Raw genomic sequence first — 21,793 nt, forward strand, 5'->3', positions numbered from 1 at the left:
GTCCTCTGTTAGGCTAGAGTTCAATAAGTGGGTTGCTGGGTGGTCAGCTCAAAGGGCTAGAAGGGCCTGTTCCACGCTGTATCTCTAAATAAAATAAACTCTTATCATCCTGAACACTCCTCTCCTTCACTATTTCTACAGTGTGGCTGCCGTGTGTACCACGTACTTATTCGCCTAGCCTACTATAACTATGACTCCCAAGCTCTCAACCTCTACCAACAAGAAGGACAAGGTCTTTAGATGCATAGCAACAAAACTTGACAGGTCACGCACCATAATAACTTGGAACTCCCTTGTCAACAGCATTGTGGGAGAACCTTCCAAAGTACTGTAGTGGTTAAGGCAACAGCTTCCTAATATCTTCATTGGGGTAATGGAACTAAATGCTGGCCATTATGTAAAATATTATAAGAGTCTTTGTGCCTTTCTTGCAGATCACTGGAACTGAATGGGTACACTGCACTCAGGGATCAATTCATAGGGACACCAGTCTCCACGCACTATCAGTACCTGCCGCACCTTTTTAGCTATGCTGCTCATTCAGGTCTGTTGCCAGCTCAACCCCGCAGCCTAGATCCCCAGTCACATACTTTGGTTAGCCAGTTGGTTGGAGCAGAAGACCTCGAACCTCTTGGAACACCAATGCTGATTGAAGATGGGTGAGTACAGTTTAATGTAGTGCTGAGAAGGTAAAACTTTATCCCAAAGAAAATTATTGAGAGAGTAAAACTATTGTTGCATCTAGGGCTGTATTAGTGATTCTATTGTTAACATTAACTTCTAATAAAATGTTAACAGTGGATCAATTCCATCATATTCTGTAACTTAAATCAAACTCCATAGTCTGAACTCTTAATTAGTCACAACTTAGAAGTTACACTCACAAAATGCTGGAGGAACTCAGCAGGCCAGGCAGCATCTATGGAAAAGAGTAAGCAGTCAATGTTTCAGGCTGAGGCCCTTCATCAGGACTGTTTACTCTCTTCCATAGATACTGTCTGGCGTGCTGAGTTCCTCCAGCATTTTGTGCATGTTGCTTGGATTTCCAGCATCTGCAGATTTCTCTAATTTGTGATTGGAAAACTTATTAATTCATTCTTTTGTAAAATGGTTGCTTATTTTGCAGCTGAATAATTACATTATTTTTTGAGGGGAGGCAATTGCTCTTGCTTCGTATTCCTTGTTAAGTAACAAATGTCTGAATCAAATTAATCATTTCAATGTAAAGAGAAACTATCGAGTAACAAAATATGTGGTCAAAGTACATTGGTCAGGGCGGAGTGCTGTGTAAATACTTCAATTACTGCAGTTCTGTAACGTGACCTCTCAATCTGCTCCACAAGCCAATGATTGTATCTACCTGGTTCAGCTGTGACTATTGATACCTGGCGTTCCAATTGGATCAGCTGAGTAGCAATAGCATTTCCAGCAACTAAGTAATTCAGAAGAGATTAAAAACTCAGTTGGCAAGTACTGGCATTTCATTAGTACTTAATTTGCACAGAGGAACTTTTCATTTGCTGTGCCGATTAATGGAACTCCAGAAGGTGGAGTCAGGGAAAAGGCTAAACAGGGACAAAAAGCCTGAGCAAAGTTGGAGGCATTTTGTGGCTTAATGCTAAAGGTGGCATAGTAAAGTTGGGATTAAAAATTGAATGCAGACTGAATAAATGAGTGCCCAATTATGGTGCCTGGAGGAGAAAGAAAGAAAATGGTATCTTGCTATAACAATAGAGAGATATGTAGGTGTTTAAATAAAGTAGGAAAGGTAAATGGAGTGATACAAAGAGGACAAAGTCATGGAAAGTTCTGAAGGATTTTAAAAACATTAAAGTTTTTTTTTGTGGAGGCGATATTAATGGAGTATCACTAACTCATTTTGAAATGACTAGAATACAATCATGCACAGACCATGGGTGATGATTCTGGTTGAATATGAGGTCAATGAATTCTGGGCCGATAGCTCATGTACATACTTTGCAAGCTCCTCTTTGGCCATGTTGAGACTTTCTTTATAACTTCATTTTGAGGCTCTATTAGGGAAGTGTAATCTTTGGGGCTAACTTTGAGCATCATCACTGAATTATTCATAATTGTCATAATTTTAATAATTGGTTAAATAATTCATTTTAAATCTTTTTTTGAGAAACTTTGATTATTTGTCTATCTTAGAAATTTGAATTAGAAACCATAATGATGCTAATCACAATAGTCCATTAAAAAGGTGTGAAGTTGATTTGCAGTGTTCTTTTTCCTTTTTTCATGTTGGTATTTACAATGAAAATAATTCTCATTAGAGGTTTACAAGAAATATTTATCAAAGTGCTTAGAAGTCTGGGGGGTTTCTAAAATTGCTTTTTGTAACGGGGTCTAATTGTGTTTGTATTTTTAACAGGTATAAGGTAACTCAGGCAGAGCTATTTGCTCTACTTTGCCGCTTAGCTGATGAGTTGCTTTTCAGGCAAATTGGCTGGATCAAGAAATTGCCATTTTTCTGTGAATTATCAATCAAAGATTACACCTGCCTGCTGAGTTCCACCTGGCAGGAGCTCATCCTCCTCTCTTCCCTTACTGTCTATGACCGACAAATTTTTGGAGATCTTGCTGATGTCACTTCAAAGTATGCGCCATCTGATGATGAACTTCAAAGGTGAGACAGATGACAAGGAATGTGTGTGCAGCAGCATTTGATAACATTGTAGGGCGCAGTTATGATAATTCTCATATACCCATGCAATATAGCTAGATATCCTGGTAATCACTGGCTTTAGCATGCTTTCTTACGGTATGAAGTTATATATGGTGCTTACCTCCTAAACCTGCTCCACCATTCAATTAGTTCATGGCTGATTCTGATTGTAAGCTGAACTCTCCATTTCCACCTAGTCATAGTAACCTTCCACTCCCTTGCTTATCAAGGATCTGTCAACTTATGCCTTCAGAATATTTGTATGTCCAAATTGCCAATGATCAAAGAATCCACAATAGCGAACCATGAAGAAAGACATTCCAATAGGACATCTGTGTCCTGGGCTAGAGTGAAAGCAGAACACCTGCCTAATCATTCCAATAATATTCTGAAAATGAGCTCTCTGTCATTATACAAAGCAAGGATGTAACGCTGAGGCTTTACAAGGCATTGGTCAGACTACACTTGGAGTATTATAAGCCGTTTTAGGCCCCTTATCCAAGAAGAGCTGTGTAGGCATTGGAGAAGGTCCAGAAAAGGTTCATGAGAATGAGGAAGTTGATAAATGAAAAGCATTTGATGTCTCTGGGACTGTACTCTGTTGTTTAGGAGAGAGGATTGCATTGAAACCTATCAACTGTTAAAAGACCTAGATAGAGTGAATGTGGAGAGGATGTTTCCTATAGTGGGGGAATGGAATCTAGGATCAGAGGGCACAGCCCTCTGGTCATCCATTAAGAACAGAGATGAGGAAGAACTTCTTTGGCTAGAAGGTGGTGAATCTGTAGAATTCATTGTCACAAATGGCTATGGAGGCCACATTGTCATTGGGTATACTTACAGTGGATGTTGATAGGTTATTGATTAGTAACAGGTTATGGGGGAAAGGCAGACAAATGGTTCGACATGGACTACATGGGCCAAAGGGCCTGTTTCTGTGCTGTACTTTTTTATGACTCTACTGAACCTTCTATGACTTTAATGGGATTAAGAGGGATAATAAATCAGCCATGGCGGGTCAGACATGATGGGCCAAATGGCTTAATTCTACATAAGAACATAAGAAATAGGTGCAGGATTAGGCCATCTCGCCCGTCGAACCTGCACCGCTATTCAATAAGATAATAGCTGATCTGACCATGGACTCATCTCCACCTACCTGTTTTTCCTCTTAAACCCTTAATTCCCCTACTATGCAAAAATCTATCCAACCTTGTCTTAAATATATTTACTGAGGTAGCCTCCACTGCATCATTGAGCAGAGAATTCCACAGATACACCACTCTCGGGGAAAAGCAGTTCCTCCTCATCTCCATCCTAAGTCTACTCCCCTGAATCTTGAGGCTATGTCCCCTAGTTCCAGTCCCCTACTTCTGCTCCTATGTCTTGTGGTCTTATGCTGATTTATAGCAGTGCATCTTTAATTGTTCCAGTAGTAGTTTAGAAACACTAATGCTATTGTCTCAACTCAGGTATAACTGTCTTATATTATTTGTAGCCCATATTTACTTATGCATTCTCATTTCACAAAGTCTCAGAAACACAAAACATTTTATTGAACTTGGCAATGTATAAATACTTGTTGCTATCATAAACCTGTAAACACAAGAAACAGCTCTCACCTGTTGACGATTTTCTACTTATTTTATCTCATAATTGTAGAATGTCTGATCATTGGCAAGCCAAACAAAAGCAGCACTACATTTCAATGTTAAAAATTTACTGTAAAGTGTTGATCAGAGATATTGCCTGTGTGGCCATATAAACTCATTATTTTGTGGGTAGTGCACAAAGTGAACCCTGGTAGCTAGCTACATCATATTCCCTAGGGTAGCTAGTTGTTAGTTGGTAGGAAAGCCCTACCAGAAACCACACATCACAGTAAAGGGGCAGAAGCAACTGGCAGTAGACAGCTTTACTTATCTGGGCAGTATTCTATCACAAGCGGTGAACATAGATGCCGAGATCAGCAACAGAATTGCCAAAGCCAGTGCCACCTTTGGGAGACTCCGTGAGAATGTATGGGAGCGGAGAGGACTCAGCCTTACCACCAAGCTGAAGGTCTACCGAGCAGTGGTTCTCCCCACCCTCCTCTATGCCAGCGAGACCTGGACTGTCTACAGCAGACACACTAAACAGCTCAACCACTTCCACTTGAGCTGCCTCCGCAGACTTCTCCACGTACGATGGCAGGACAAAGTCCCAGACATGGAGGTCCTGGAGTGGGCTAGCACCCACAGTGTCTACACCCTCCTACAGAAAGCCCAAGTCAGATGGGCTGGCCATGTCGTCAGGAAATCTGACAGTTGATTACCAAAACAGCTTGAGTATGGAGAGCTGAGCCAGGGCAAGCACTCAGTTGGAGGGCAGAAGAAACGTTTCAAAGACTGCCTCAAAGTGTCCCTCAAAGACCTCAACATCAATCCCAGTAGCTGGGAATTGCTTGCTCTGGACCGCCCAACCTGGTGGAGCAGGACCACTAAAGGAACGTACGCATTGCAGAGGCTCAGAGGAAACGCACCGTGCGCAAGGCTCAAACTACCTCCACTTCCACTGCAGCACCTACCCTCATGTGTCCCACATGTGGGCGAGCTTTCAGGGCCCGGTTTGGCCTCACCAGTCACCTCCGGTCCCACAGTCACAAACCCTCCACCTGTCAGAAGACGTGGTCGTCTTCGACTCCGAAGGACGAACAACAACAGTTGTTAAAAAATTTTCCAAAAGTTGAAGGTTTTTGAATCTTCCAAAATCATTTGAAAATATTTCAAAGCATTAAATTTGAAGCTATTAAATTTGAAAAGTTTTAAATACCGTTTGTGGAAACATTAACAGTTGTAGTTTGGATGAAGGCTCATGGAACTGAAAGGTTAATCCTGTTTCTCTCCCAAGTAGTTGCCTGAATATGCTAGATGCCCTGAGTGCTTTCTCTTTTTATCATGCGAGATTTAAAGTCTAATTTTAAAAAGGGGTTCTGCAGACCCCCAGTACATTCAGGGTTATTTATAGAAGATATTTGGCATCATGGAAGGCATCAAGCAGGATGAAAACATAATCAGATTAAAGAATGCATACACAGCAAATCATTAAGTAAAAGGGGCTTATTTTAAAATATTTATTTTGCCTTCTGCAAAGAACATTTTTCAAATTATTTATTAATCTGAGAATATGAAACTCTATATTTCTGAAGCTAAGTCTTCAGTACCAAAGAGATTTATTAGCAGTTATACTTAATACACAAATTAACACCTTATTCAATAAGGCGATAATTTTAGGGTGTTGAAGTGAAGATCCAGGAAATGTCAAATATTGTTGGTATTTTACATTGTTACTGAGAATTCTTAATCTTGACATTATTATTTTATGAGTTCCATGTTACAGTTTAGAGTTCATTGAGTTATGCAGCATGGTAACATACCTTTCTGCTCAGCTGGTCCATGCAGACCAAGATGCACATCCATGCTAGTCCCATTTTCCAGCAATTTGGTTCTTAAACCTTTCCAATCCATGAATCTTTTCAACCATCCTTTAGAAGTTGTTACTGTTAAATAAGTAACATACACAAGATGCTGTTGGAACTCAGCAGCTCAGGCAGCAGCTATGGAAAGTCTGAATGAAGGGTCTTGGCCCAAAATATTGACTCTTTTATTCCTTTCCATAGATTCTGCCTGACCTTCTGAATTCCTTCAGTATTTTGTGTGTGTTACTCTGAATTTCCAGCATCTGCAAAATCTCTTATGTTTATGTTATTATTAATGAATTGTGATTGAGAGAAAAGTACTGTTGAAAAAAATCAGCTGAGAAAGTACTGCTGTGTTCAAACAGCATTTCTAGGGCCAAAGTGATGCTCTCAGTTGACAAGAAATATCATTTACATTTGTCTTTTTGTTTGCCTTAGATGAAGTTTGTAGGTTGTAAGATTTTGAAAGAGCTGCTTTAACATTATTGATATGCTGATGAATACTTTTTTTGGAACACCAGGAAGTTAATGGCCTGAATTTAGGAAGAACCCGGTTACTCAGGCAAAGCAAAATGAGGATAAATTTGAAAACTGAGAGAGTTCAAATTCTGAAGATTTTCAAAAGGATGTAGTCTTTTTTTGGTGGGGATGGGGATCTATTTATTCTGAGCTGTCAAATTCAAGATAATAATAAAGGTTTACGGTTTGTCTCCCAAGCGTGGCTTTTTAAAAATTTATTTTGTCCTGTCAAATTTTCTTAAGGATTTTTATTAAGCAGCATGATTTATCTTAGTCTTATTCAAACTTTCATCTATTCATTGGTAAATTCTGCCATTTTAAATTCTGTCTTCCATCACCAATTTGAGCCAGATTTATGGCATATGTTTTCTTAGCCATCCTCTTAATCAGTTTTGTCATTTGACTTGAGATTAGCCATATTATTCTGATACACAATGTGAATTCATGCAGGAGTGGATCAGTTGCACCATCCAGTGACAATCTCAAACTTGGCACTAATGAGTTTTTATAGCAAGTAATTTTATACATGAACAACTGCATGGCATCTTTAATGTGTATTCATTTCTACCCAATTTTCCTCCTACATTGAAGCACAGTTATTTATTGCAGGTAGGCTTGGTTTTCTGAATGATTTATATCTTGTTGGTTGTCTTTGCAAATCCACTTTTCTTAAGTCAAGATAGAATGATGTCATTATAATGTTAGCTTTGAAATAAAATACAAAAGTCCTTTTTCAGAAAACCTGGCTTAAGTGTTTCAATATATTATGTTAATGACATATTGTAATAAATTCTGAATTGTTTGAAAGCGGGAAAGTCAGGAGCTGTGGAGGAGTTTGCTCTTCAGTGACAACTTTGCCTTTAGCTAGTGATGGATGCTTTGTGCCATATAAGGGAGGAAAATTGGTAGAAAGCAATGCAGTAATAATACTAAAGATAGGATGATCCTCAGCCTGGGGAATTTATGAAATTGACAAGTGTTCACTGAAATCTAACAAATGTTCCAATTTCATTTTATAACATTGGAGAATTTCCAGTTCAGTCATGAAAACTGTTAAGTACAGATATGCACCTACAGTCTCTTTGGTGTGGAAATAGCTAAGAAGTTTGATTGACTGATCAATTTTATTGTTTGACTAAAATTTTTATCACTTCTGTAATTCTTTGCAAAGTCCCAGACAATACACGTCTCGTTCTAAACAGCCAATTAACATCTTTTAAAGGCATTTAGACGAATCTTGGATAGAAAGATTTAGAGGGATGTGAACTGAATGTAGGGCAAATGGGACTAGCTCAGGAAGGCTCATTGGTCAGCATGAACATGTTAAGCTGAAGGATGCTACCATGCTGAAGAGCTCCATGACTAGCAGAGGACATGTAAATTTGTGAACTGGAGTTTTAAAATAACATTCACAAACCCATCCAATGCATTGTGTAGAGACCCATTGCCATTTTACAATGATAAGATGCATACGTATTAATGCAGTGTCTGCTTCACAAGCCAGTTCTAAATGCTGTTTCTCTTCAAATTTGGTTGTAAATAATTGCACTTGAAAGAATAATAACCAAGAAATGTTTAATGCAGAGAAAAACGTCAAAATACATTTTACAAAATTAATTGTTCTCTAAGTGTTTGAGTTTCCTGATAATTAAAGATATTGTGGCTGAATAAGAACTGGACTTGTGAAGTATGCCTGATATTTGCCAGGACTGTAATGTTAGAAATGAAAAGTAAAATGTTCATTTAAAAAAACTGATCACTCACATGCACTCAGCAATTTCTATTTCAAGTGTGCAGCTTGTTGTAAAAACTACATAATGTCTTATTGATTTTGTTCCATTAGATTCAGTGAAGAGGGAATGGAAGTTATGGAACGACTAATCTACCTCTTTAGAAAATTTCAACAGCTGAAAGTTAGCAATGAGGAGTATGTGTGCATGAAAGCTATCAACTTTCTTAATCAAGGTAAGGAATAATGTAGTTTTAATGTTTTTGACAAAATTCCTTTTGCTCTATTTGGCCTTCCTTAAGCTGGAAATACAAACACCTATGTCAGGATGCTGTTCATTGACTATAGCTCAGCATTTAACACCATCATTCCTGCAATCCTGATTGATAAGCTGCAGAACCTGGGCCTCTGTACCTCCCTCTGCAATTAGATTCTAACCAGAATACCACAGTCTGTGCGGATTGGTGACAATATCTCCTCCTTGCTGAAGATCAACACTGGTGCACCTCAGGGGTGTGTGCTTAGCCCACTGCTCTACTCTGTATATACCCATGACTGTGTGATTAGGCATAGCTCAAATACCATCTATAAATTTGCTGATGATACATCCATTGTTGGTAGAATCTCAGATGGAAATGAGAAAGCGTGTAGAGGATACCAACTAGTGGAGTGGTGTCACAGCAGCAACCTGGCACTCAATATCAGTAAGACGAAAGAGCTGATTGTGGACTTTAGGAAAGGTGAGACAAAGGAACACATATCAATCCTCAGAGAGATTAAAGAGAGAGTGAGGGGTTTCAAGTTCCTGGGTGTTAAGATCTCTGAGGACCTAACCTGGTCCCAAAATATTGATGCATCTATAAAGAAGGCAAGACAGCAACTATATTTCATTAGGAGCTTGAAGAGATTTTGTATGTCAACAAAAACACTCAAAAAGTTCTATAGATGTACCGTGGAGAGCATTTTGACAGGCTGCATCACTGTCTGATGGGTGGGGGGTAGGGGAGGCTACTGCACAGGACCGAAAGAAGCTGCACAGGATTGTAAATTTAGTTGACTCCATCTTGGGTACTAGCTTACAGAGTACCCAGGACATCTTCAAGGAGCAGTGTCTCAGTAAGGCAGTGTCCATTATTAAGGAACCCCAGCAACCAGGGCATGCCCTTTTCTCATTGTTACCATCAGGTAGGAGGTTCAGAAGGCTAAAAGCACACACTCGGTGATTCAGGAACAGCTTCTTCCCCTCCACCATGGGATTTCTAGATGTACATTGAACCCATGAACACTACCTCACTTTTATATAATATTTCTGTTTTTGCCAAATTTTAAATCTATTCAATATACATATACTGTAATTGATTTATTTATTTTTATTTTTTTTCCTCTATACTGTATTATATGTTGCATTAAACTGCTGCTGCTAAATTAACAAATTTCACAACACATTCCAGTGATAGTAAACCTGATTTTGATTCTATTTTAACCACTTATGCCTCACTGAAGTGGAAATAACAGTCAGATTAGGTGTGGTGGTAACTGACATTGAGTCTGCATTTTCTTAGCCAGTAGCGATAACTTCATAAAGGATTAATGCCGTCATCTGCTTTCCTTTGTTTAAAATCCATAAGATGTGGCTGCAAATCTCTAGATTTTTATAGGTGTGCCAGCAAAATGCACTAAAGAGAAAATAAGTCTAGTTCCATCTCATTTGCTGTTATCTGAAGATTTTAATACTTTGACTACTAAAGTAGGAGAAAAATATCTGAATCAGTGTGAACATAGCTAAACAAGCTCATTACCCCACTGCGTCCATGTCAGCCATAAGGTACCTCCCTACACCAGTCCTATATCCCAGTACGTGCTCACAGCTTTCAGTGCCTTGGTATTTCAAGTACTCACCTAAATCCATTGTAAATGTTGTGAGGATACCTGCCTCTGCCATTCCTGTAGCGAGTTAAGCATCCAATTTTAAAAAAAACCAAGTTGCTGGAGGAAATCAGTAGGTTAGTCTGCATTTGTGGAGGCAAACGGATAATCAACATTTCAGATCAGAACTTTGCATCAGGGCTCAGAGTGTAAGAGGGAGATAACCAGTAGAAAGAGGATAGAAAAGGCAGGCACTAACAAGTAACTGATTGACGTAAGTGAGGAGAGCTTGCCCTTGCTATCCTTTGCTTCCACAGATGCTGCTTGGCAGTTCCTTCAACAACTGTTTTTGATCTAGATTCTAGCATCTGAAATGTCTTGTGGAGCCTGCAATCTTCACTAAATATATTGTAAATCTTTTGCCCCTTAAATTTGTGCTTTTTGGTTTAGACTCCTGCTAAGGGGGACAGTTTCTCACAATTGTAAGAAATGCACTGTACTTCTTCACTTTTGTATGCCTTAGCCTGAGTTTCCACTCTGATTTTCTCCACTCCAAACCTGGGTTCCACAGAGGAAATTAAACCCATCGATATCTAACAGGTAGGAAACTGTTCTGGACTACTTGCCTGTCTCTCCTGACTGGTAGTCATTCAGTCCACCATAGTCTGCATTTGTTTAAAATTAGGAATGACCAACTACCTGTTAAAAATATGTTATCCATATAACACTCAGCCTTGCCAATATGCTGTAGTGCCTGCATTTGGTGCTCAAGCTCTGAAACTTGGCACTCAAGCTGATCAAAACAGTTGTATTTCCTTCAGAAATGGTCAGACAGATCACAAGGAGCATGGGTCACATGATGCAGGGTTTAGACCCAAAACGATGGCAATTGCCTTCCCTCCATGGATGCTACTCGATGTGTCACCGGTGTATTATTTGATGTGCCAGATAATGAGCCTCTTTTATTATTTGTGTGCATTTTTTCATCAATACCATTAAATTTCTTTGTCTGTATGTGAACGCTAGCAAGAAAATGAATCTCGGGGTAGTATATGGTGACATATACGCATTTTGATAGTAAATTTACTTTGAACTTCACTTTATTGTTTCATGGATCCAATTTGATCTAGAAGCAATAGAATCATAGAATACTACAGCACAGAAATGATCATTTGGCCATCTGGTCCATACCAAACTATTAATCTGCTTAGTTCCACTGACCTGTCCCTGAACTAAAGATAGCCATACTTGTTCCCATCTATATCCCTATCCAAATTTCTTTTAAATGTTGAAATCAAACCCACTTCCACCTGGCAGCTTGTTCTGAAATTTGTTAACTCAGCAGCAGCAGTTCAATGCAATACATTATCTAGCAGAGAGGAAAAATATAATAAATAAAATAAAACATGATAATAAATTAACAAGTAAATCAGTTATGAATATTGAATAGCTTTAAAAACATGCAAAAACAGAAATACTGTATATTTTTTAAAAAAAGGTGAGGTAGTATCTAAAGCTTCAATGTCCATTTAGGAATCGGATGGCACAGGGGAAGGAGCTGTTCCTGAATCACTGAGTGTGTACCTTCAGGCTTCTGTATCTCCTACCTGATGGTAACAGTGAGAAAAGGGCATCCCTGGGTGCTGGAGGTCCTTAATAATGGACACTGCCTTTCTGAGACACCGCTCCCTGAAGATGTCCTGGGTAGACCACTTGAATAACTGCTTTGGTTCTGCCTTCACTAAGGAGGACATAAATAATCTTTCGGAAATAGTAAGGGACTGAGAGTCTAGTGAGATGGAGGAACTGAGGGAAATACATGTTAGTAGGGAAGAGGTGTTAGGTAAATTGAAGGGATTAAAGACAGATAAATCCCCAGGGCCTGATGGTCTGCATCCCAGAGTGCTTAAGGAAGTAACCCAAGAAATAGTGGATGCATTAGTGATAATTTTTCAAAACTCCTTAGATTCTGGATTAGTTCCTGAGGATTGGAGGGTGGCTAATGTAACCCCACTTTTTAAAAAAGGAGGGAGAGAGAAACCGGGGAATTATAAACCAGTTAGTCTGACATCGGTGGTGGGGAAAGTGCTAGTCGGTTATCAAAGATGTGATAACAGTACATTTGGAAAGAGGTGAAATCATTGGACAAAATCAGCATGAATTTGTGAAAGGAAAATCATGTCTGACAAATCTTATAGAATGTTTTGAAGATGTAACTAGTAGAGTGGATAGGGGAGAGCCAGTGTATGTGGTATATTTAGATTTTCAAAAGGCTTTTGACAAGGTCCCACACAGGAGATTAGTGTGCAAACTTAAAGCACACTGTATTGGGGGTGTGGTATTGATGTGGATAGAGAATTGGTTGGCAGACAGGAAGCAAAGTGGGAGTAAACGGGACCTTTTCAGAATGGCAGGCTGTGACTAGTGGGGTACCGCAAGGCTCAGTGCTGGGACCCCAGTTGTTTACAATATATATATTAATGATTTAGACGAGGGAATTAAATGCAGCATCTCCAAGTTTGCGGGTGACAAGAAGCTGGGCAGCAGTGTTAGCTGTGAGGAGGATGCTAAGAGGATGCAGGGTGACTTGGATAGGTTAGGTGAGTGGGCAAATTCATGGCAGATGCAATTTAATGTGGATATATGTGAGGTTATCCACTTTGGTTGCAAGAACAGGAAAACAGATTATTATCTGAACGGTGGCTGATTAGGAAAAGGGGAGATGCAACGAGACCTGGGTGTCATTGTACACCAGTCATTGAAGGTGGGCATGCAGGTACAGCAGACGGTGAAAAAGGCAAATGGTATGTTGGCATTCATAGCAAAAGGATTTGAGTACAGGAGCAGGGAGGTTCTATTGCAGTTGTACAAGGCCTTGGTGAGACCACACCTAGAATATTGTGTGCAGTTTTGGTCCCCTAATCTGAGGAAAGACATTCTTGCCATAGAGGGAGTACAGAGAAGGTTCACCAGATTGATTCCTGGGATGGCAGGACTTTCATATGAAGAAAGACTGGATCAACTAGGCTTATACTCACTGGAATTTAGAAGATTGAGGGGGATCTTATTGAAACGTATAAAATTCTAAAGGGATTGGACAGGCTAGATGCAGGAAGATTGTTTCCGATGTTGGAGAAGTCCAGAACAAGGGGTCACAGTTTAAGGATAAAGGGGAAGCCTTTTAGGACTGAGATGAGGAAAAACTTCTTCACACAGAGTGGTGAATCTGTGGAATTCTCTGCCACAGGAAACAGTTGAAGCCGGTTCTTTGGCTACATTTAAGAGGAAGTTAGATATGGCCCTTGTGGTCCTGCACCTATTTTCTATGTTTCTATGTACTCTGTAACCTAGTACTCAAGATGGAACTGACTAGATTTACAATCACCTGCAGCTTCTGTCGGTTCTGTGCAATAGCCCCTCCATATCAGACAGTGATGCAGCCAGTCAGAATGATTTCCACGGTACAATTATAGAAGTTTTTGAGTGTATTTATTGACATGCCAAATCTCTTCAAACTAATATAGCTGCTGTCTTGCCTTCTTTACAACTACGTTGATATTTTGGTACCAGGTTAGATCCTCAGAGATCTTGACACCCAGGATCTTGAAGCTGCTCACTCTCTCCACTTTAATCCCTCTATGAGGATTGGTATATGTTCCTTCATCTTGCTCTTCCTGAAGTCCACAATAAACTCTTTCGTCTTACTGACGTTGAGTGCCAGGTTGTTGCTGTGGCACCATTCCACTAGTTGGCATATCTACCAACATGTGGTTGTATTGTCAGCAAAATAAAATTTGTAGATGGTATTTGAGCCATGCCTAGCTACACAATCATGTGTATATAGAGAGTAGAGCAGTGGGCTAAGTACACACCCCTGAGGTGCACCAGTGCTGATCGTCAGCAAGGAGGATCCAATTGCAGAAGGAGGTACAGAGACCCATGTTCTGCAACTTTTCAATCAGGATTGTGGGAATAATGGTATTAAATGCTGAGCTCTAGTCAATGAACAGCATCCTGACGCAGGTGTTTGTGTTGTCTAGGTGGTCTAAAGCTGTGTGGAGAGCCATTGAGATTGCATCTGCCATTGACCTATTGTGGCGATAGGCATATTGCAATGGTTCCAAGTCCTTGCTGAAGCAGGAGTTCAGTCTAGACATAAACAACCTCTCAAAGCATTTCATCACTGTTGATGTGAGTGCAAATGGGAGATAGTCATTAAGGCAGCCCACGTTATTATTCTTAGGCACTGGTATAATTGTTGCCTTTTTGAAGCAAGTGGGAACTTCTGCACGTAGGACTGAGAGGTTGAAAATGTCCTTGAATACATCCGCTAGTTGGTTGGCACAGGTTTTCAGAGCTTTACAGGGTAATCTATCAGGGTCTTCTGTTTTGCGAGGGTTAACTCGCTTTAAAGACAGTCTAACATCAGCCTCTGAGACGGAGATCACAGGGTCATCAGGTGCAACAGGGACCTTCACAGCTGTAGTTGTGTTCTCCCTTTCAAAGCGTGCATAGAAGGCGCTGACTTCATCTGGTAATGAAGCATCACTGCCATTCATACTATTGGGTTTCGCTTTGTAGGAAGTGATGTCTTGCAGACCCTGTCAGAGTTGCTGTGCATCTGATATCGCCTGCAACCTTGATCAAAATTGTCTCTTCACCCTTGAAATAGCCCTCCGCAAATCATACAACACACACAAAATGCTGGTGGAACACAGCATCTATAAGGAGAAGCACTATCGATGTTTCAGGCCGAGACCCTTCGTCAGGACTAACTGAAAGGAGAGATACTAAGAGATTTGAAAGTAGTGGGGGGAGGGGGGAATGCGAAATGATAGGGGAAGACCGGAGGGGGTGGGATGAAGCTAAGAGCTGGAAAGGTGATTGGCGAAAGTGATACAGAGCTGGAGAAGGGAAAGGATCATGGGACAGGAGGCTTCGGGAGAAAGAAAGTGGGAGGGAGCACCAGAGGGAGATGGAGAACAGGCTGAGTGATGGGCAGAGAGAGAGAGAGAAAAAAAGCAACTAAATATGTCAGGGTAGGGGTATGAAGGGGAGGAGGGGCATTAACAGAAATTAGAGAAGTCAATGTTCATGCAATCAGGTTGGAGGCTACCCAACCAGTATATAAGGTGTTGTTCCCCACAACAGTCTCTGCCTATATTTGGAGTAGAGGTACAGCTAGGTGATTAGACTTCCCGAAGTGAGGGTGTGGAACAGCACAGTGGGTATTCTTGATGGTGGTGTAGCAATGGTCCAGTGTATTGCTTCCTCTGTTATTGCAAGTGATGGTAGTTGCTTAGTTATTTGTTTCAGACTGGCCTTGTTAAAATTTCCCAAATAATGGTGAAAGTGTTAGGGTACACTGTTTCAGGCATGTTGTTCCCATTACTCAGATTATCTAAAGCCTGCTTGACATTGGCCTGAGGTAGAATGTAAACTGCTACCAGAATGACCCCAGAGAACTCCGGTGGTAGGTAAAAAGGACAACACTTTACTGCTAGATATTCCAGGTCTGGTGAGCAGAATTGGGGCAGCACTGATATATTTGTGTACCAAGAAGAGTTAATCAAGAGCATACTCCTCTACCTCTGCTTTTGAGAGACTCTATAGATCTATCCTTACGGTGTATAGTAAACCTGTCAATTTGAGTCACTGCATCCGGTACAGAAGGGGTTAACCAGGATTCCATGAAACAAAGGACACATGCGGTCCTAATGTCCCTCTGATTCAGCACCCTGGCTCTGAGATCATCAATTTTATTCACCAGAGACTGCACTTTTGGCAGCAAAATAGTCGGTATAGGGAGTTTAAAACCCCGTTTTCTTAAACACATTTGTAATCCTGATCTACGCCTGCATTTCCTCCGAGGTGTCCTCCGTGGACACTTCCGACCTCAAACGGTATTGTTTCCATCGGTTTTATGCAGTGACAGTTCATTTAAACGCATTAAAACATCTTTGACTGTACTGACCTTGGAAGCGGTTGTGCTTTTTATCTGTAACGGGCTGAAACGGGAATATTTAATCATATCCATAGAGAGTATTGCTGCTTCTCAAGTCACGCCTAGGCGTCCTGGAAACCTCCCCTCAGTCTCCTATCTTCTAGGAAATAAAGTTCTATTGATTTATTAGCCTTTAGTTAAATGTTAGGATGTCATGTGAAAATTTTTTAAAATCTTGGAGTTTATAGCTCATCAAAATACTGATTTATCTTAATGTACTTATACAAATGTTGCTTGATGATTTTAGTTTTCCCATTTTAAAGATGTTCATATAATTACTGTATTCAAATTCTTTTTTATATGCTAAACTGTTAAATTATTCTTGGGTTTTAACTGATCTATCCAATTCTCCTTTCTGAGATGATAGGCATAATTACTTTGTGCCTGATGAATGTTCACACAAAGGAGATAAAGATGCAATTGCTGCTGTACACTTGATATTTGTATTGGAGTTGGTGCTGGGCATTTTAAATAATTTTTATCTTAAGTAGTATGTGCTTAAATAATATCAACTTGGAGCCATTATAACCTTAAAGGTGTGCATAATTTGCATAATTTTATTTACTTGAGTAATGAAAAACCTACCAAAGCTCATAAAAATAGTTCTACTTAATGCTCCACGTATCTAAGAAAGGGTTCTTCCCCTTGTATATGAATACTCCATTAGGATTAAAACTTTGAAGGATGAAGAAATATGTTGATTGTCTGAAAAGAAATAGTGTTCATCCAATGTTTTTTAAATACAGAAACAGAAAGTACTGGAAATATGTGGCAAGTCATACAACATCTGTGGATAGAGAAATAGCATTTGTAGTTGAATGAAGGGGGAAAGATAGAACTAATCAGTGGGAAGATTATGATCTTTCAAGATTCAAAGAGGAAATTTCCTCTCTCGTTAAAACTGATCTAAGATGCTGAGGATTTTTAACACTTTTATTCCATATTGCTATCACAAATTTTGATGATAAATATTTAAAGATTTACATATCCTAAGTTAAGTATTTAATATTCTTCTATTTCTATCAATTGAGAATTGCTTTCTGACTCCAAAATTGGCAAATTTACTTGTTTTAAAAAAAATATGTATTTTCCACAATAGAACAACTGATGGTGACAAATAGGACATGGTCCAATCATTAATATGTTGATTATTTGCTATTTGGTGTGATTATTAGCTCTTTTTGTTTGTAAGCCAGTAAGAAATGAAGTTTTTAGATTGCTGGTGATGATCATGACCCTTGTTGGTTTGAAATTCTTGGGACAATCACTAATTAAACCAAATCTCAGACCACACACATTATAATCTGAATAAGAGGTCATGGCTAAGACATTATAATCTTCAAAACAGGTGGCTTATACACAGTTTATGGCAGTAGCAAGAGAAAGATTAGCAATAATCTGTACAGTTTCCAATTTTCTATCATATTCTCTGTCTCAATGGCACATTTTGCAAAAAGTCATAGTTATAAAGCAGGACAACCCGTTGCACATATCCATCAATCTATGGCCCCCACTCCCTCATATACCTAACCAAGTGCTTCTTAAATACTATTTGTATCTGCCTCAATCATTTCTTCCGTCACTTTGTTCCATATATTCTCCCCTCTAGGTCCCTTTTTAAATCTTTGCCCCTCTCACCCTAAACCCAACTTTCCTAGTTCTGAGGTCCCTTGTCCTGGGGAAGGATTATTAGTCACTGCCTTATTATTTCTGCCTTATCTATGCCTCATTTCTATAAAAATTTCTGTAAGCTCACCCATCATTCTCCTATGTTCCAAAGAATAAAGACCTAGCCTGGTCAATCTCCCCTAATAACTGTCTTGAGCAGCAGGAGATGGGTGGGACTTTTAATAAATACGTTTCTATGTTTACCTAAAAGAAAATCATTGTTGCCTAAGAGATTCGAAAGACACATGGAGATGTTTTGGAGTTGTTCATATTACCAGGGAGAAGGTATTTGTAGCTTTATAGTGCATGGCTAGAAAATGGTTGATGTTCCGTTGTTTAAAAAGGGTAGCAAGGACATCTCAAATTCAGGTTCATATTTATCATCTGAATGTTGAAACATACAGTAAAATGTTGTTCGCATTAATAACCTAAGGATGCATTGGGAGCAGTCTGCAAGCATTTCCACATATTCTGGCACCAACTAGCATGCCTACCATGCCTGGCAGAACAACACAGAACACAGCAAAATGAACATGCCAAGTAACAAAGCAGCAGCAAAACAAACCCAGTTCTATACTCCCACTGACCTATGTACCCCACCCACATACACAGTTCTCTTACCCCAAGATAGGCTGTCTTTAGCCTCCAGTGGATTTGCAGATGTTAGGCCTCAACTTCTCCAGCAGATTTCCAGACTCGGGACTCCAGCCAATCGAACCTCGACTTCCAGACTTCCAATTGACCGTCGGGCTTCGAGCTAGACTTCCAGCTGACCTTTGGGCTTTGGTATCGACCTAGGTTTAGTTGATGACAACAAATGAGGACCCTTCTAAATGGGGAGAAAATTCGAAAATCAGAAGTGCAAAGGGACTTAGAATTCCCTGATAGATAACTTGCAGTGGCAAGGAAGGCAAATGCAATGTTAGCATTCATTTTGTGAAGACTAGAATTTAAAGCAAGGATTTAATGCTAAGGCTTTATAAGGCTGTGGTCAGGCTGCACTTGGAGTATTGTGAGCAGTTTTGGGCACCTTATCTAAGAAAGGATCTGCTGGCATGGAGAAAGTCCAGAGGAGGTTCACAAGAATGATTCTGGGAATGAAAGTGTTAATAAATGAAGAGTATTAGATGGCTCTAGGCCTGTATTCACTGGAGTTTAGAAGAATGATGGTTGAATCCTACTGAATATTGGAAGGCTTAGATGGAGTGGATGTGCAGAGGATGTTTCCTACAGTGGTAGATTCTAAGACAAGAGGACAGAGCTGCAGAATAGATGAATATCCATTTAGAAGAGAGATGAGGAAGAATTTCTTTAGCTAGAGGATAGTGAATCTGTGGAATTATTTGTTTGTTTATTTAGATACAGCGTGGAACAGGCCCTTCATGCCACACTGTCCAGCAACCCCCTGATTTAATTGGACCCTAATCATGGGATAATTTAAGTGCTAATTAACCTACCAACTGATACATCGTTGGACTGTGGAAGAAAACCAGAACACTCAGAGGAAACTCGTGCAGTAATGGGGAGAATGTACAAACTCCTTGCAGGAAGTGGCAGGAATTCATTGCCACAGACAGCTGTGGCAACAGAGTCATTGGCTGTATTTAAAGCAGAGGTTAATAGATTGTATATTAGTCAGGGCATCCACGGTTATGGGCAAAATACAAGAGAATGGGGTTGAGATGGATAATAAATCAACTATAATGGAATACTAGAGCAGAATCAAGACCATAAGACAAAGGAGCAGAAGTCGGCCATTTGGCCTATTGAGTCTGCTCTTCCAGAGCAGAGGGCTGAATGGCCTAATTCAGTTCCTGTATCTTAAATATAATGACTCAAACGCTGATCTTGTTAATTCATGTATCGGGGGGGGGGGGGGGCGGAATCATTGATCCTTGTGCCTCTTGCCTGCACAGGTCCGAACCTGGGGGGATGGGTGGGGGGTGTTAGTGGGCACCTGTCCCCATTCTGGCTGTTATGCGGGCCTGACCTCCAACAATTCTTGCAGGATTTGACAAGGTGGATGCAAGGACAATTTATATCTTGGCTGAGAGGTCTATAGGAGAATGAGGGGTGATAGTATTTATTTAGAAATGCAGCACAGAACTGGCATACCCTGATTTAACCCTAGCATAATCACAGGAGAATTAACAGCACTCGGAGAGAACCCACGTATTCCATGGAGAGGATGTACAGACTTCTTACAGATGACATAGGAATTGAACTCCGACGCCCCAAGCTGTAATAGCATTATGCTAACTGATACGCTACCATAGCACACTACTTAATAAAAGATGAAAGGTTTCTGTTTTACATTTTTGGATATTCAAAGGTACAATTTAATGTCAGAGAAATGTATACAATAAACATCCCGAAATGCTTTTTCTTTGCAACCATCCACGGAAACATAGTGCCCCAGAGAATGAACGACAGTCAAATGTTAGAACCCCAAAACCCCCTCCCCCTCTGCTCCCCCCTCCCGCATGTAAATGGCAGCAAGAAACAATCCCCCCTCTCCCCACTGTTAAAAAAAAAGTATCGGCACCTGCCACTGAGCACTCAAGCATGAACAAAGCAACAATAAAGACAGACTTGCAGTAATCCAAAGACTACATTCTTCACCCGGCATTCAACATACCACAGGTTCTCTCTCTCTCTCTCTCTCCCTCTCCCCATCTCTCTCTCCCTAGTGAGGAGAAAGAGCTGTCTCTGTTTTCACAGCGAGCAGGAAGACATAACAAACAACTCGCTGGTTTACGATGTTAAAAGTCCACCACCTCGCTTTTTTTTCAAGCTCTGTGCCCAAAAATCAGGATCATGAGTCTCTGGGTACACAGCCGCAGATATTCCAACTCCCTCAATGACACACGGGGGTCTCCTGTTGTGACACCATCTCCAGAGCCCCAAGATCCTAGGCTTCCAAGGCTGAGCCCTTGGTGTGCTGACAGACAACGGCCAGTTATCAAACCCGAGAGCGGGTCCCATTCCCGCAAAAAACTGTAGTCAGTGCCTAACTCCAGGTCAGGGTCTTCAAAAGAACCCTGAAAGGGAAAAATAAAGATATTCAAGATGGAATTGGAGCTGTTTCCGAAGATGCAAGCAAATGAATTGCCGTTTAGCGGCATCATCACTCTGCTCTGCCTTCTATACACCTCTAGATCTTTCCAAAAGTCCATGCTTGACTCTTCCTAACTCCTCCAAGTGCCTCTTCTCCATGACAGTCAATATGCTGAAGAAATCCAGAGCTGCTTTTGTCCAAATTGTCATGATTTCAACTGTCATACTCCCTAATATTGGAAAATAGATAAGTGAATAGAACTCACAGTTAAGCCTTAGAGGAATAAAAACATTGTTTTCGTTAACTCCCTTCACCCCTACCCAAACTAATATACAACTTCACTTCCCACTGCTTCCACCTTCCTTTCTATTAGTTCAGGTTGATTCATGCTTCAAAATCCTGTTTAATCCAGAGGTAAATCTAAAATTTCACTTCCTGTTCATTACTGATGTAAATTGCATCCAACTTTTCAAAATTGTTCTCTTCAATTAACAAACCCCTTACTCTTTGGTAACTCGTTTATGGTTTCGTTCCCTGTTGGATTGAATTTCTTTAACTGTTAGTGCCAGCTTCCATTTCTTCTCTCAATTTCTCCCTTCATGAACATTTTCAAGCCCCTCCATAGCTCTGCATTTCTTCAGTTTGCAAACTACTCCAACATTATTCTGTGACATGCATCATTCTGTTTATCTGACTTTGTCTGCCTCATTCTCTGACATGTTCTTTGATGCTTCCAGAAGCAAAATAGTGGATCTGAAAAAAGTTTATAATGATCTTGAGCATTATTTTGCCTTCTAAAATCC

The 21,793-nt window shown here is 40.1% G+C and overlaps 1 protein-coding gene across 4 annotated transcripts in view; it reads left to right on the top strand.

The window, feature by feature from the left end:
• Window positions 1–21,793, top strand: part of LOC132407433 (nuclear receptor subfamily 6 group A member 1-like) — a 297,024-nt gene that overhangs the window by 265,249 nt on the left and 9,982 nt on the right. For all 4 annotated transcript variants that reach the window (XM_059993924.1, XM_059993925.1, XM_059993926.1 and 1 more), the window contains 3 exons: window positions 435–659; window positions 2,396–2,650; window positions 8,509–8,630. In XM_059993924.1, coding sequence (XP_059849907.1) covers window positions 435–659; window positions 2,396–2,650; window positions 8,509–8,630 — 602 coding nt within the window. The remainder of the gene's footprint in view (window positions 1–434; window positions 660–2,395; window positions 2,651–8,508; window positions 8,631–21,793) is intronic.

The sequence above is a fragment of the Hypanus sabinus genome, chromosome 18 (genome assembly GCF_030144855.1).
Source record: "Hypanus sabinus isolate sHypSab1 chromosome 18, sHypSab1.hap1, whole genome shotgun sequence".
In the NCBI taxonomy this organism is placed as follows: domain Eukaryota; kingdom Metazoa; phylum Chordata; class Chondrichthyes; order Myliobatiformes; family Dasyatidae; genus Hypanus; species Hypanus sabinus.